Source organism: Populus nigra, chromosome 17 (assembly GCF_951802175.1).
Source record: "Populus nigra chromosome 17, ddPopNigr1.1, whole genome shotgun sequence".
Taxonomy (NCBI): Eukaryota; Viridiplantae; Streptophyta; class Magnoliopsida; order Malpighiales; family Salicaceae; genus Populus; species Populus nigra.
In genome coordinates this window covers 13,351,057-13,369,074 of record NC_084868.1, presented here as the reverse complement: position 1 = coordinate 13,369,074, position 18,018 = coordinate 13,351,057, and the positions used below count along the sequence as shown (strand labels likewise).

The 18,018-nt window shown below is 35.0% G+C and overlaps 2 protein-coding genes across 2 annotated transcripts; both read right to left on the bottom strand.

Moving 5' to 3' along the window:
* Positions 1-11,223: 11,223 nt before the first annotated feature.
* Positions 11,224-12,861, bottom strand: LOC133676905 (anthocyanidin 3-O-glucosyltransferase 2-like). Its single transcript, XM_062098700.1, has one exon. The coding sequence runs from the start codon at positions 12,785-12,787 to the stop codon at positions 11,363-11,365; it is 1,425 nt and encodes a 474-aa protein (XP_061954684.1). The 5' UTR covers positions 12,788-12,861; the 3' UTR covers positions 11,224-11,362.
* A 704-nt stretch (positions 12,862-13,565) lies between these two features.
* On the bottom strand, positions 13,566-15,044 carry LOC133676699 (anthocyanidin 3-O-glucosyltransferase 2-like). Its single transcript, XM_062098420.1, has one exon. It carries the CDS (start codon positions 15,042-15,044, stop codon positions 13,620-13,622), a length of 1,425 nt encoding a protein of 474 aa, XP_061954404.1. The 3' UTR covers positions 13,566-13,619.
* Positions 15,045-18,018: the final 2,974 nt, after the last annotated feature.

The window sequence follows — 18,018 nt, the reverse complement described above, 5'->3', positions numbered from 1 at the left end:
ATTATGTGGGCTGAGCCCACCTTGATTGGGTCGAGATTCGGCCTAAACAAAAGATTGGACCAAGATCAACCCAAAATAGGGGTTGGGCCGATGTCAGCTCAACAAGCTTTGTCTTAAGGGAAAATCAGGACAGACCTGGCCCAATCATTTTGGTTCGGGCCAACATTGGTCCGGCCTAGAAACAGTGGAGAGTGAATTATAATTCACTTTACTAATCACTAGCGGAACAATGGAGATGGGAAGTAGATAAAAAAAGAAGAAAAGGAGGAGGAAAAGCGGAAAGCTGACTTGACGGTGGCATTGAAATGTCGTTACTGACATTAATGGTGGCTCACAGTCCTGCAACGTTGTGGTGGTGATGATGCATAACAACGATGGCTCACATATGCTGCAACATAACTAGTGGAGGGAAAAAAGATGGTGAGAGGCCAAGGAGTTCGTCTTCCTTTTTTTCTCTCTATTTTCTCTTCTTTCTCTTATGTTTCTTCTCTTCCCTTTCCTTTCTTTTTTCTTTCTATGTTCTCCTTTATTTTTTTTTTTCTGATTTTGCTCTATTTCCTCTATTTTTTGTCTCTCTTTTGTCGTCCCCTCCCCTCTCACCTCCCGGTAAGGGAGTATTTATAAGGGAAAAAGAGGGAGAGAATCACCCTACCCCTATCTAATTGCAACGAAGGGGTAGGGTGGTTGGGCGACCACTAGGCAGCCACCCGCAAGGCTTATCCTTTTTTTTTTGTCTAGTGGTAGGCCATGGGTGTGGGTTGTGTCGATGTTTTTTGGACAAGTGGGAGAGAGAGAGAGAGAGACGTTGTAAGGAGAGAAAAAAAACATTCTTCCCCTTCCTGCACCGCATCCAAGGGAAGAAGACGATGTACAGTGTCGTCAAAACGACATCATTTTGAGCTTTTTTTTTAATTAACAGTGAATGAAACGACATCGTTTTGTATAAAGCGTGCCGTTTCATTAAAAAAAAGGCGCCAAAATTAAAATGTGTCTATTTTCAAATTAGTTCTTAATTTTTGATTTATTCAGTCAAGTCATCAATTGAGATTTTGATTTTAAGAATCAATTCAATGGCATCCCTACCAAATCCAAATGTCAACCCTGAATTTGGCTGCCTTTTCTATTTTTGTCTTTGGTTTTGAATTTGTGTATTTTGACCCTCAATTGATTAATAAACTTTTAATTTCTTCAATTTGGCCCCTGATTCGGTCATTTTCAACCCTTATATTTATGTGTGTTTTCCAGTTTGGTCCTTGGTTTTGGATTTCTTCGATCAAGTTTCTAATTGCCCATCAAACTTCAATATTTATGTAATTAAGCCCATGATTTTACCAAATTAACTCTTAAAAATTATAATTCGACCCCCAAACTTTAATTTCTTCTAATTAAAACCTAAATTGACTTAAAAATCAATTTTTTCTTGCAATCAAACCCTTCATAAACTCAATTAATCTTTCAACAAAATCTAATTGAGTCCTTAAACATCTAATTTTATACTTTTCTTCCTCAAATTGAATTTTCTTTGTCAATAAAGCTTTCATTAGTCAAATATATGTTGTTAAATTTTAATTTTTGTATTTTTGAACTTTCTTAACCAATCTTTGACCATTTTCTGAGCACCCTTGTGTGCTCTTCTCATTGTTATATATATTTTTTGGTTTTCTTCCAACAATTTTTTTTTTAATGGGGACCCAAAAATAATTACCAACTTGGGGATACTTGAAATGAGGCCTTTTTTTTAAAAACACCCTTCTAAAAGATGCCTTGTAGAGTTTGTAGCATTTAGTTGATTACATTTTGATCCAAGGTAATATATATATATATATATATATATTTTCACAGGAAGGAAGTCGATACGTCAGGAATTTCCAGTTATGTTCACTGAATTTGAAAAGGTAGATGCATACGATCAGATGCTAGTGCCTTGAAACATGCATTTGGCTAAACAGATTGATTACTAATGTCGCACGTCTCTGCACGGCGATTCAGTGATTTTTCTTTTTTTTTGCTGGATTTGTTCTTTGAAAGTTTTCATTTTTTTTTCTGAATTTGTTCTTTAAAAATCAAAAACCTAAATTTACTAGTCGTTGTTAGAAATTCAAGAATAAAAAATTAATTGTAGCTAGAAAAAATATTAACATTCTACCTATAAGCTGCTTTGTAATTTAATATGATTTGAAAATTTAAAATATTAATTAAATTCAGTTATTAAATCCCCTAATATGTATAGAAATATACTCTTACACTTTCATGAAAAATATAACATAATTTTATTTATCCTTGAGATATTTAATCATATTCAAATTAAACAATTAATTTTTTTTCTTTTTTATTTTTATAATTCAACAACATAAATAATAAAAATACAAACACACACTTCCACATCACTTTTTACTATGTTTTTCTGTTACAATTTTTACAACATAACATAAACTAAAAACATTTAACAGAAATTTAAATACATATTCAAACATGTAAAAATTACAAAAAGGTCCCTAAAGAGTCCAGGAACTGCAGAGGAGGCCCTCAGGAACTGTGGAAGCAGTGCGGCGCGTCTGGTCCACGCGCCACCGCGAAAAGACCGGCTACAGGGGAGATCCGAAACGGCTTCCTCCCCTCTTCACTTTCCTCGCCGGCGGCGACAACGCCGTAACCTGCAAAACAACCAAAAACGCAGCAAGCAAGTCTGTTGCAGCTTTTCTTTCTTTGTTTTCAGTCCGGCTTCTCTTCCTTCAGATCTGCCAAATCTGGAGCCGGGCGTTGCACGCGCCGCCAACAGACCAGGCGTGTGGATGGCCGGATCGGCAACTTCACTCCTCCCATTTCATTTCTGCCACGGCGGTGTTGTCCACCGCTGCCATGGTTGTGAGACCGGCGCCCATCCAAGCTTCGGTTTTCTGCCCCTTCTTCACTATCCTCTGGCCTCCCTTCTTATTGCTTCATCTTCCCCACACTGAGCTGCTGTTAGCAGCGGAGAGGAAGAGAGGGTGAGGGGAGAAGTGGTGGCTGCCTTGGTTTTGTTTTAGCAAAGGGGAAGTCTTGGTTTTGGCTGAGGAAAAGTAGATGGGACAGTGTTCACAAGGGAAGATGACGGGTCGGAGAAGATCGGTCTGGGCGTGGTCTTCGGGTGAAGAAAAAAAATGAGGAGAGGCGGGGGTTTTGCCGTAGCTTTGGTTCTCTGGAGATGGGGAAGATAGGCCAGCTGTGAGGGAGAGTCTGGTGAACAGGGCGTTGGCTTTTGGGAGATGACCGCAGGGGAAAGAAAGCTTTTGTTTTTTACTAAAGGGAGGGGCGGCCCTGGATGGAGATTCGTAGAGAGGGTCGACGGAACGTGGGGGTCGTCTCTGGTTTTGACCCTCTCTACCTTCAAAAAAATAAATGTGGCCTGTTGGTGTTCTCTGGTTTTTTTTTTTTAGAGAGGGGGGCGGCCGAAAGATCAAATGGGTTTAGGTTTAGGGGTTTTTCTTGGCTGCTCTTTTCCCTGTCAAATTTTCTCCGCCCCCGTGCCTCTCAAGTTTTTCTCCCGTTCATGAATTTTTTTTTACTGTAGCGTGGCATTTATAGGAGAAGTGTGGCTTGGCCAAAATCACAATGGTCCCTCAACTTTTCCTTTCCTTTCCTTTTCTTTTTTTTTTAATTTTGATTTTCTCTTTTTGTTTGTATTTTTAAAAGCGAACAATATCAACGTTGACTTAATAAAAAAAATCAGTGATTATAAAATTTACATGTTATAAGTTGAACGCGTTCAAAATACCTTTGAAAATTTAAATTTTTCTGAAATAATGTTGAAAATGCTAAAAATAATACAAATATATCAAAATGTATTTTTTAGGAGTTTTCATTGTTTTTTTGCTATTTTTGATTTTTTTAAAAAATTTAACAAAAACATGGATTAAAAATTGGATAGCAACAACTAATGTAATTGAGCAAGATTTCACCACTGCAGGGCACATCAATTTCAATCTGGACATAGTTGATCGTGCAGCATGGAAAAAGAATGCACCTTATCACACTTGAGGATCTAGTTGCTGTGGTCAATCGTGTGACTTGTTCCGCTCCCGTCCCGGGTTCGACCCTCTATGTGTACGCCTGTCACCCCCGCGGTGCCTAACCTGCCCCTGGGCTTGCAGGATGTCCAGTGGACCGTGGGGAATAGTCGTGGTGCGCGCAAGCTGGCCCGGACACCCCACGTGAATCAGAAAAAAAAGAAGAAAAAAGCACCTTATCAGGACGAGGCCAGTTTCAGAATTCTGGTCCATACTTATCCAAGTATCATTGTCAAGAACATAAATGTGGGAATGGTGTGCTGCGTATCAGACCATTTGGAAGGACAACATTTATGTCATTCTCCTCTAAGAAAGATAGTCCAATTAGTTTCTGTTAAGAAAAGCTACCTTACAATAGCACAGCAGCTCCCAAGAGGCCAAATGTTGGAGACGATAAGCTGATTATACAATCAGGAGCAGCAATTCCTGTAATGGAGTTGGACAGCCAGAGGAATGTAATGGAAACATCAAAATTTCAACATAAACACATGGAAATTCAGGGAAAAAATCACGACAACCATAAAGTATTTTCAATGACAGAGTACACAATCAATAAGGTAAACCTAGATGGACTGTCTATTCAAGGGATGAGGTATATATAAATGTCATACGAATGTTGCTTTGCTTGAATTCTGTCATATGAATATATATACCGTATAGAAACTAAGTGAAAGAATAAACAAACAGCAGCACAAAAATGCTCGAAATCTCCATAGCCAAGTAGTAATGTCTTTGCCTATACATCGTAATGGCTCAAAAACTTCTTGTTGCATCGGGTTTAGAGAATTGAAGATCTGGTTGGTGCCCAAGCTTCCTGATCAGAGTAGTGTGGAGGAGGTAGCTATCAGGCAAACCATTATGAGCAGTAGTGTGCTATATAAAATGCAGTTTAAGGATTATTTTTAATTTCTAATAACATAGATCAAAATCAACAGAGATGGTGAGGTTGATTTAATTACATTCTACTTTGTTCTGCAGTTTGTAAATGATCAACTCACCTGCCCTGCCTGGCCATGCTGAGATTCTAATATTCTACAGAACAGTTGAGTACGAACTGCACTGCCATCATCAAGGATGATCTTTCCTTTAGCAAGCTGAAAGGTTGGAGACCAAGGTTCCTAGTATATTCCATGCAACCCTAATAATCATGCATGAAGATAAAGAAGTTCTTGTCATTCAAATAATCAGGACAGTTTATGATAATATAATTGATTCTGGCGAAAGCACAAAAACGATTGTAGCAAGGATAGAAAGACAGAGTAATGGCTGAAATAAGGTTATCACAGCAGAACTTTAAGTCGTAATTTTTTTTCTAAACTAAAGTCTGATGAGTGCTGGAGAAAAATCAAGAAAAAATAACAAAATTGACTCTAATAACATCTTCAAAGTACAATTTGAGAGTCTTTTGAGATTTGGCTAGTTATAGCAAGCCAAATCTCTTGTGGAACTAGGTTTACAGAATCACTTAAAAAATTTTAAATTTATAATCAGACAAAATATTATGGTTTTCTATTGCTAGTATGTTAGAACTAGACAACACTTTCCGATGTACATAACCCAGCAAGAAACTATAGTTTAGCGACAGAACAAGAAGTTTCATAGGTACAACCTCAGCCTTAATGTCGCTTTGAAGCTCCTCTTTGTGCTCCTCAAATGTTACAGGAAAAACAGCTAGAGTTCCATCTTCCACCACCAAAATTTCACTCTTCTTCATCATTACAGACACGTGAGATCAACCTAGATTCATGACAGACAAGTACAGCTCCAGTGAATTCATCCAGCGCATCAGCCAAGGCGTCCATCTTCGGCATATCCAAATGATTGGTCGGTTCATCCAGTAACCGAATATGGGGCCTCTGAGATCGAAAACCAAACCTATGATATCTCCGATGACACAAAAGCTCATATTGTTAACCAAGTAGATTTTATCGATGGAGCTATAATTTTATGAATGATCGACAGGATATCATCATAATTATCAACTTTGGAAAAAGACATGAAGTATTGGATTGTTGTTCAACTTGTGAGTTACCGGATCAACTAGGATCTATTATTTTAGTAAAAACAGTGTTTTTTTGTTTTTGTTAATTATTGAAATTAACACGATTATATTTGGAGCATGTTTTACCGAGTTATTAAATTACAAAAAACATGACTGAGTCAATTAGTGAAATCAATATTTTTTTTTAATTCAATTTAAAACCTAAATTAAATTAAATTCTGAACCTTAATTTTTTTTAATTATCCTCAAAGATGAAACCAGGTTTAATAACTAAGCTTTCAATTCATCCAAAGTCAGTAAAATTATCACAAAAAGTAAAGTGCACTGTATTGCATAATCAACAAATCTAAATTGGCGACACCATCGTTCAAAAAAGAAAAAAAAAAGAAAATGGAGAAACAAAAACCAATAAATTGTCTGAATTGAATCGGAAACCAACAAATAGGAATTATTTATTAAAAAAGCACTGTATAAATTCTCAACCTTATTAATTGATTTGACCTTTTACTAACTCTAATTTTATAATAATTGTATTACATGACGAAAAAATAAATAATCTGTAATGAAAAATGAACATATATCATTAAGTTACAGAAGAATGACTTCAACATTTGTGGTGCCAAAACACGAGTCAATGATGAGTGCCGGTGGTATACTTGTTTCCACAGCAAGGACTAGGACCGTCCTTAATTCCTCCAAGTGTTTTACTGTTGGTAAAACCATTTCCTACGCCAGGAGTTGGGCCTGACTGCTTGATTTCTCCAAGTGATAGACCATCAAAGAAACTCTCAATAGCTCTGCTAGCAGCAGAGTTTCTTGACTTCATGGTGTTGAAGGGACGGGCTTCAGTTGTCTCCATGAAGAAAAGGGAGTTCACAATCAAAAGAATGACAAAGAAGCTGAGAGATTTGAGCATGCTTGCCATGTCAAGTAACGAGGGAGATGAACTGATGCTTTGTTGATGAAGGAAGAGTGTGAGATAATGGGGGATAGAGGGGGAATCCATGCAGGTAATATTTATAGTGTTAATTAGCTTGTGGGATTAGCTAGGCTTCTTTGACTAGAAATCTGGGCACGCAAACCATTCAAACAAACATGTGACTACCGGAAGAGATCAATGCCTAGCTAGGAAGCTACGAGGGAGGTTCTTTACGCTTAGGCTTCAAGGAAAGATGCATAATATTGATCAGTTTGATAGTTCAAATTGGAAGGTGTAGAATAGAATTTTTTAACGTGGAATTTTGAAGCTGATTCCTAGATAAGAGTGGTCATGCTCCGTATTAGGCGTTGCCCGGCGGCCCGGGTAATCTGAAAGAATTTTCTCTTAATAAAAGAGCTAGAAAGGAGACCAAAGACAATGAAATATCTGAAATCCAAAGGATTTGGTGACTATGTCAAGTGCGACGTATCCGTGACTGGTCAGCTGCCAATGGTTTCTTAGTCAAACTGAGCAATAGAATTGGGTTTGGTGCATTTATTCAAGTTCCAATTCCATTTCCCTTCAACAAGGTAGCTAGCAAAGTCCAACACTAGGATTGACAGGGGGCAGTGGTATTATAAAGAAGAGAATAGAATTTAAAGACATATTATCAGACTCGGCTAGGTTCGGGATGCAAGTTTGTTGAGGCAACTCATGGGTAAGTGGATTAATCCGGATTTATTCTAAAAGGATGTTTTATTTAAAAAGAATTCAAACTTTGTTTTGGGTAAACATATTTTAAGAAAAAATTGAAACAATATTGTTTTGGATAAAAAAAATTAAAAAATTCCTTTAAATTGACTCAATCAAGTGATCAGGTTTAGTTGAGTCAATTGGGTCACGTGTTAACTTGTCGAGTCACTGAATTATTATGTCAACTTCAAAATAGTTTGAAAAGAAACCCAACTCCAACTAAACTTTAGACCAATGAGTTACTTAGTCGAACCGCCAGGCCGCATGGGATTTAATATGTTGTTACCCACTTTTGATCTCATGAAAAATCAAGAAAAGAAAGAGAAAAAAATACAAAAAAAATCCAAAATACGAGATGATATACATGAAAGAAGTCTAGAAGAATGTCCAAGTTGGTGGTGAAGGACAAAAAGTGACAAGTACAAAAGTTAGAGGGCCAAAATGTATAAAATTAAAAAAACTCAATTCTGATTGACAAAAGGCCCTATTGATGAAAACATTTTTATTTAGGGTAAAGAATACAAATTTAGATAGGTGAGGATTCAATGAGAATTTTGGAAGGTTTAATTAATTTTATTAATGATTTAATTGCAAGAAAAAAAATGATTTTTGAAGTAAATTTAGATTTTAATAGGAAAAAATTAAAGTCAGGGAGTCAAATTATAATTTTAAAGAGTTAATTTGGTCAAATAGCTTAATTACATATATATTAAAGTTTGATGAACAATTAATGATTTAATTAAAAAAATCTAAAATAAAAAACTAAATTGAAAACAACACGTAATTGATTAATTTTCGTTATATCAAAGGCAAGGTTTAGACATATTCCTTTTATTGATCAATGTTGATGACATCCTCCTTACTCCTTACTAGGTACTCTCCTTCACATATCCATATATTTATATCTCATCTGTCTTTTATGTTTAGCATTAAAAATCTCGAGTTGATCATTATTTTCTTGGCTTTTAAATTGCTAGGGAGGACACAACACTCACCATTACTCAGACAAGGTACCTATTATCTCTTTTGCATAAATATGGATTTGGTGATGCTAAACCAATTGCCACTTCAATAGTATATGGAATATCATTAATAATCATAGATGATATATCATGTTATCTGATCCAATCCTTTATCATCAACTTGTTAGATTTTTGCAACATTTTACTCTCACAAGACTTGACATCTCCTATTATATTCTTTATATTTTCCAGTACATGCATGTCTCTTAGGAGCCTCATCTTTTTTATTTTAAAATGATCTTTTAGTATCTGAAAGGCATCTTCAATCTTGATCTTCAATTAAAAATATATTAAAATAATATTTTTATTTTTATTATTTTATATTAATACATTGAAATCATTGAAATTTTTTTTAAAGCATTAGGTTGATATTTTTAAGTGAAAAACATATATTAGAAGAACATTTTGAAAAGTGAATTGAACCACATTACAAAAACGGAGCTTTAAAGGATGAAGGGAAGAAAAAACATGTATGGACTTCTAAAACTCAAGCCCTTGAACAGATTTGTGGGCTTGGATCTGATTTGCTTCTTGAGCCCCCATGTACCATTTCAATTGGGCTTTACCCAAACTATGGGCTCTCTTTTGATAAATATCTAATTACTGACGGTCCTTGGAATTTCTCTATACTAAATGAGATGCAATTTTTATGACATTAGTATTTTTCAGCTTTCATGTCTCTGTCGGGTAGCTTTGTTCGAAAAGACAAAATGCGTGGATCTCATATTTGTATTGGAACTGCACCCATAAAGACTTGCATGTGAGGACTTCGACTCCAAATTGCAGCAACAAATCTATAAGAATGGGAAGTGATAAAGTGGTAGAAAAACTCCACACATGAAATGGATTTTCCTAATTAGTTCTGGGGCTATGTTGATCCTACAAAATAAATCCCTAACAAGAAATTTTCTGATGCTTAAATTAATATTTAAGATTTTTCACATGTAACAAATACGTAAAGAATCAAGAAGATGAAAAGTAGTATTTTTATGTGCGGAGAAGAGTAGCTCTGAGTGTAGTGAAGAGGTTTTCTCTCTCTAGAGGGATAGGAGTACTCCCAAGAAACTGAGCTCCAGCATCAAGAAGATGATGAAGAAGAAGAAGATGGCTATCATCAGCACTACCCCCTTCAATCTTAGCCTTTGTAATTTGAAGTCAAGGCAGCATAAGGTTAAGGTCTCTGAGTTCTCTCCATCTCCAATCAAGGCTTCTTGTGTTCCCTTTGCTACCACGGTAAATCTGAGTCCTCTTTTATCTGGGATCCAAATTATCTTATACTGTTCTTCAATTCAAAATGAAATGTTTTCATTGCTAGAAAAAAATTAGACCCATCTAGGAAAATTTCTATGAAACCAAGGATTATTGAGAAAAAAGTGAATATTTAAAGAATTGAGTTAATTGTCATTAAATGAATGCTATATATGTTCAGGCTTGGAGCAAGCGCTGAAATCTGCCACTAAACGTTTCAAGAAAAAGAAGAAAGATCCTACAACTATTTGAGAGATTTATAGCGATTGAATTATTGAATTTATTCCACAGCTAATCTGAATTCCTTGTGCAGTTGTTCTATAAACTAGAATAATCAATTGTATTTGTAGCACTTATTCTTTTAAAGCTCAAATAAATGGTTGATTCTCTTGTCAAAATGTAAACTAGCAGAGTTTCATTATGCTATGGATTACTGTTAAAAAAACTATGCTATTTATTATGATTCTTGGGGGAAAAAGAGGAGCACCAGTGATCATCATAGTTTATATATAGTTTATGCTAAATCAACTCCCGGGGCATTAGCTCAGATGGAATTTGTTATAAATCGAAATCCTCACAAAATAAAAATACTAAAACTATAGGAAAAACACCCAAGATACTTTTTTTTTTATCTAAGTATTATTTTCCAAATAATTATTATAATTTTTTATATAAAAAAATACCTTATGTAAAGAAAAGCTAAGAAGCTCTTACATAGTTACATCAGGCTTGGCGTCAAAGTTGACAGGACCAGCAAAACTTAAATAAATACTGGAATTCTCAATTTCATCTTTGACTGATATAAAAAATATTATTTTAATATATTTTTAAATAAAAATAATTTTTAAAAACAACTTGTTACACTCTTGATTGAAAAAATCACTGATCGATACCTATGATGTGTTACAAGAAGTGTTTAGTTATAATTAATGGGATGCCCAAGACCCTAATGAACATTAAGCAAAACCATCACACGCACCAAGATTATATTCCACAAGCAATAATAATAAAAGATAACAATTAAACTATTTAGGTTAAACTATTTAGATGGTGGTTTAGTGATAAGAGTTTGAGATCAAGAGATTTACTCGCTTTTTGGTCTCAGGTGGCCACTGGAGACTTACATGGTCGTTAACTTCAGGGCCCGTGGGATTAGTCGAGCTAGATGCGCGCAAGCTGACTCGGACACCCACATCAAACTAAAAAAAAAAAAAAAGAAAAAGAAGATAACAATTAAGTACTAAAAAGCACAACGAGAATGGCGCATTTATTATCATCTTTAATTAAAGAGAGAATTAGATGCTTAATTATAAGTGCTTTGACTTTTAGATGTTGTAAACACTTTAATAATTGATACATTGAAGAAAATCCTTCAAGATAGCATATCCTTGATCAAATCTCCAAGAGCAGCAAAGGAAGACCCACCCTCCATCACAGCTTTCCTGCTAGCTTCACTCATTGCTTTGACCTTATTTCTCACTTCACCATCATCCTCCATTGCGCTTTTCACAGACCTTGCTATCTTATCGGCCAGCAAAAGATTGTCAGAACGCATCCTATAATCTAATGTCATCTCTACAGCTATCCCTAAATCCTCCACCATTTGAAACGCATTAATTTGCTGCTCAGCATGCATTGGCCATGTCACAATGGGGACTCCATGCCACAAGCTCTCCAAGATCGAGTTCCATCCACAATGTGAAACAAACCCTTTTATGGCTTTATGAGCTAAGACTTGCATTTGTGGAGCCCATCCACAGACCATGCCAATATTTTTTGTCCTTTCCAGGAACCCATCTGGCAAGACCTCTTCGAAATTACTGTAATCGCTAGGTAAAGCAAAATGCCCTTCAGGTGGTGGCTTACGGATGGACCATAAGAATCTGTGGCCACTTTGTTCCAGCCCAAGTGCAATCTCTTTCACCTGGGCTTCCCTAAAACGCCCTATACTTCCAAAGCACAAGAACACCACTGATTTTTCTGGTTGATCGTCAAGCCAGTCCATGATCTTACCATGTCGATCCGAATTTGACCCCATCAGACTGTGCCCGTTGACATTAAGCAGCGGCCCCACTGTGTAAACTGGGGGTGTACCTCCACCCAAGAATGAACTGACTGCATGGGATTCCAACTCTACATAGGAATTGACTACGATACCCTTAGCCTCTCTGAATCTTCTTCCAAGGTTTTCAAAGCAGGTGTACCCCCCATCCTTGTTCAACAAGACTGATGGCAAAACCCTAGCAGGCACAGGATTGGCAAAACAGGAAACAACCAAGTCAGGATCAGTTTCTTTAAACTCAATCCCAACATGTTCTTGCCTAGTAGGAAGATAGAGCAAGAGACCAAGAAAAGCAGCACTAGAAGCGAAGTAAACATAAGAAGAAATCCCAAGTTCATTAGCAACATCAATCATTGAAGCACAGAACAGGTCAACAACCAAACCAACAACCGGTACTGATGACTTGTTGGACATGACATGGTTGACCACAGCATCTTTTACAAGGGGTTTATGAGCCTCCATGAAACTGGTAACATAGTTTTCAGGGGACCTCAAAGGATCTAAATCAGGTGGGGTTACTGTAGGAAGAGTGATGTATTGTATTCGAGTATCGATGGTGGTGAGCACTGATTGATTGGAGGTATCTGTGTCAGGACCAAATGGTGCTCTGATGATGACAAGAACTGTTATTAGGAAACTGTCATCTTGATCAAGTAAGCGCTTGGCAAATTCGATAGCGGGAACAAGATGGCCAATCCCAGGTGAAGGGACAAGAACTAGCTGTGCCTTCTTCATTTTGAAGCGATGGCCGGTGGCTGCTGGTGGATCGGTTCTACTTTCTCTCTCCCTCTCTCACTATATATATATAATATTACTTAGTTCAACATATAAACAGAAAAAAGCAACTCCAACATCATCAAATTACAAAATACACATGGCGGACCCTACCCTTCTTATGGACCCTACTCTCCACGTCATTTCAATCACCACGTGTCCTCTTCTGCTGCCTGCATCATCACCCTCCATTACCTATCGCTAATTAATAAAATAGAAAACTAATAGAAATCTTTTTCCGTTTTATTTATTAAAGAAACTTGAAACTATGACGAAGGCTGATAATGTAATATCTGTTAACTATCTCGGTGGTAGAAAACATGGGGTTAGATTTCTAGTCCTCGAGCCAAGTCCTGCACTCTTTTTTATGCTCTAAGATCGCACCTATTCTTGACCACTTTATGGCCACTTGATGACCTAATTAACACACATGCATAGCACTAATTTTTAACACAATCTCTTAGTATTTAATCTGCAATTTTTAATTCCGAACTAAATATAATCTTAAATCTTATCCTCTTAATATTTCTTCTCTTAATTTTTCACCTCATACCAAACACAACTTTAGATAAATCATTATAAACTATTAAAGGGAAGCTATCCCAAGATCATAATATTCCACAATCAATAATAAAAAAGAAAACGATTAAATACTACAAAGCACAACAATAGTCGATGCAATTATTGTCGAAATTGATACACATTGTTTGAGGAACTTAATTAAAATCCATGGTGGGCATGCTAAAAAAACATATATTAAATGGTTCATAGAGTTTAAATGGTAGAAAAATCTTCAAGATAGCATGATTTCAATCAAGTCTCCAAATGCAGCAAATGAAGATCCACCCTCCACCACAGCTTTCCTGCTAGCTTCACTCACTGCTTTAACCTTGTTTCTCACGGTGCTCCGTTCCTCCATCAATGATTTTACAGACTTGGCTATCCTATCAGCCACAACAAGTTCATTAGAATCCATCCTATAATCTAATGTCATTTCTATGGCTAATCCCAAATCATTCACCGTTTGAAATGCATTAAGTTGTTGCTCGGCATACATTGGCCATGTCACAACAGGTACACCATACCATAAGCTTTCCAAAATCGAGTTCCATCCACAGTGTGATACAAATCCTCCCACAGCTCTGTGGGCTAGGACTTGTATTTGGGGAGCCCATCCACATACCATGCCAATATGTTTTGTTCTTTCCAAGAACCCGTCTGGCAAGACCTCTTCAAAGTTCATGTAATCACTAGGCATTGCAAATTGTCCTTCCGGTGGTGGCTTACGAATGGAACATAAGAATCTATGTCCACTTTGTTCCAGCCCAAGTGCAATTTCTTTCACTTGAGCCTCACTAAAACGCCCTATACTTCCAAAGCACAAGAACACAACTGATTTTTCTGGTTGGTCATCAAGCCATTTCATGATCTTACCATGTTGATCATCCAGATTTGATTCCATCAAACTCTGGCCATTGACATTTAGTAGTGGCCCCACTGTATATACTGGTGGTGTATCTCCACCCAAAAAAGAGCTGACTGCATGGGATTCAAGCTCAGTAAATGTATTGACGATAAAACATTTAGTATCTTTAAATCTTCTCGCATGGTTTTCAAAGCAGATGTACCCACCATCCTTGTTCAACAACACTGATGGCATAACCCTAGCAGGCACAGGGTTGAAAAAACAGGGAACAATCAAGTCAGGGTCAGTTTCCTTGAACTCAATCCCAACCTGATCCTTCCTTGTTGGAAGATGACGCATGAGACCAAGAAAGCCTGCACTAGAAGAGATGTAAACATAAGAAGGGATCCCAAGTTCCTTAGCAACATCAATCATTGAAGAACAAAACAAGTCAACAACCAAACCAACAACCGGTACTGATGACTTTTTGGACATAACATGGTTAAGGATAGCATCTTTTACATGAGGCTTATGTCTCTCGAGGAAAATAGAAAAATAGTTTTCAGGGGACCTAAAAGGGTCTTGATCATCAGGTGGGGTTACTTGAGGAAGAGTGATGTAGGATATTCGAGTATCGATGGTAGTGAGTGATTGATTGAAGGTGTCTACGTCAAGAGCAAACGGAGCTTTGATGACAAGAACTGTGATTAAGAAACTTTCATCTTGATCAAGCAAGCGTTTGGCAAACTCGATGGTGGATACAAGGTGGCCAATTCCAGGAGAAGGGACTAGAACTAGCTGTGCTTTCTTCATTTTGGAGCTATGGCTTATGGCTGTATGGTGGTTAAGTTGCTATTTCTTGTTCTCGAGACATGCTCTTATAACGTGTTGTCTCAAGACTCGTGTATTTTTTTCTTTCAAAAAAGATATTTTCCAATTTGTTTATACCGTAATTGAGATTAATTTATTTTTAAACAATGTTAAAGATATTATGCATCACATTCATATTAACCTTGTGTATTAAAAAAATTAATAATTTTTTATACGAGCTATATATCCAAGATTCGAACTTAAAAAATGAAGAGATGAAGCATACTTTACCTTCTAATTATCATATTGGATTAAATTTTTATTCTTACTTCTAATATACATTGATTCGAAGATAATTTTGCCGTTGAAATATAGGAAAGATGCTAATTCCTTGTTATTGATATATATTCTTGTATAATACGTACGTCCTCGAGATTGTCTTTGTAAGCCAAGTGTCAACAAAAAGGTCTCATTTTTCTTTGTTGCTACACGGCCGGCGCTGCGGAATTTATGAGAAGAAGGCAGGGATCAAGTGCAAAATCATTTGTTGAAAATGACTTAAAACTTTTAACCCTTTCGAAAGTGGTTGCCAAATGATGATGAGAAGCAAGAGATCAAGTGCATGGAGCTCCCTTTGAGCATGATTATTGATGGTGCTCATTTGTCCTTATGGTCCTGAACTCACAAAGAGCTGTTGTTTTTTGTTGGAACTTCATTGATGTCCAAGAAATACTTGATGTCTCCCTTGGTTAGTAATTTTTTTTTTGAAAATTATTAGCTTACTATCTCTAATTGATCAAAGTTGATTTATAAATCCAAATAGTAAAACAAACTATTAAATAACATGAGATTGATGAAAGAATTATGTTAGTAACGAATTTAGAAACATATTAACATAAGTATTAAACAATTTTACATGGACTAATTAATTACGTTTTTTAGATTATAAAAACTAAGTTATAATTAACTTTTTATTTATGCCAATACTTTAAATAATTTCAATTTTAAACCATTGTTAACTCGACTCAAAAATCAGGTGGTGAATTAAATGGATTGATTTAAATTTTAAATTTTAATTTTAAAAAAAATACTAAAACAATATCATTTAAGTAAAAACTAGCTTTAATAAGAAACCTAACATAGATAAAATTCAAGCTAAATAGATCACAAATGTAACCTGTATCAATTTCCAGTTTTGACAAGAAATTGTGTTTCAATCTTGCTTGATAGTTGAAAAATATTTTCTCACTTGTAAGTCTTGCCAGATATTTGTTTAAATTTTAATCTGGATTAGCCCAATCCACCTGTTTAGCATTACAACCCCATGGATCCAGACAATTTAAGCCCATTCGATTATAAAATAGACTAGTTAATTATAAAAACACCCTTGGAATATAAGGTTATTTTCAATATTACTATTTCTCATAGGCTTGCTTCAAATTTATTTAACATTAAACCATATATTTTAAACATTAAAATACTATTTGTTAATGATATATAATAATAAAATTTGTTGACAAGTACATTTGAGTAATATCAAAATATTGGTATATCAGTTAATCATTTATTTTTTATTTCTTGATTTTTTAAGTTTAAACAAGTAGCCTTTGATGAAATTTATTACAATTTTTTCTATTGATATGAGAGATGAAAATGAGAGGTACTCTCTCAAGATTCCTTGGAGAAAGAATTTAATTTTATGTTAAAAATTCTAAGTATTTTTTTATTGTAATTTTTTTTTTAAAAAAATTTTGTCCTTCAACATTGAGTTTATTAGATATTAAACTTCATAATTTATTTTAATTTATTTTTTATAGAGTCATCTTGGTCTCATGAACCGAGTCACAAGTTTTGCATGTTAGCCTTGTTGACTCGGGTTATTTTTCTAATTAATTATTTTCACAACTATATCTTATAACATTGGGTTCATTGAGAATTAAGTTTTATAATTTTTTTTATAGAGTTATCAACGTTTCGCAACCCGAATTCTAAGTTTTTTAGGTTAGCAAAGTTGACTTGGGTTTTTTTTCCTTTTTTTTTAATTTTATATATATACATTAATTTCATCCTTCAACATCGGGTTGATTGAGAACTAAAATTTATTTCATTTTGACTTGCTTTCTATGGAGTTATCCCAGTCTTCTGACTCGGGTTGACTCAAATTAATATTTTATTTTTTTTTCAATTTTATTCTTGAAAACTGAATTGATTGAAAATTGACTTTATAACTTGTTTTGATTTGCCTTTTATGAGGTTATCTAACTCTCATTACCTTAGTTGTGGAGTTAATCGGTCAACTTAGGTTAAATCAAGTGCTTTTTTGTGTTCTTTTTTAATTAATTTTTTAAATTTGTTTCTTTAATATTGAGTTGAATAAGAATTAAGCTTTATATTTTTTTTAATTTGTTTTTTATAGGGTTATTCTAATCTTATGATTCAGGTTTGGTAGATTAACCCAAGTTGACTCGACTTATTTTTTTAATTGAATGTTATTTTCAATTTTATCCTTCAACATTGAATTGATTGAGTATTAAGTTTAATAATTATTTTTATTTGTTTTTTATAGGATTATCAAGGTCTCATAACTTGAGTAATAGATTTGATAGGTTAACCAAAGTTGATTTAAATTAATTTAATATTTTATCGTTTCAATAATTTTTTTAAAATATCATCTTGATTTTTTTTTTTGTGTAAAACTACATGAGTTATCTTTGGACCTATCAAATCGATTAGATCACATCAAATTAATCCCTATATAATATTTTTTTTTGCTAAAATACACATTAACAACCCTTGAATATATTTTTTAATGTCCAAAAAAAATTTAATCCAGCGCATAGCGTAGCATAGACAATGATCTAGTAAATTACCATTCAAGATTTTATTAGGTCTGAATTTGATTTTAACATCTCAGAGGAGTGAAGTGAACAAATCTATAAAATTTAAGTCCTACACTTAATTAAAAAATTAAAGTAGT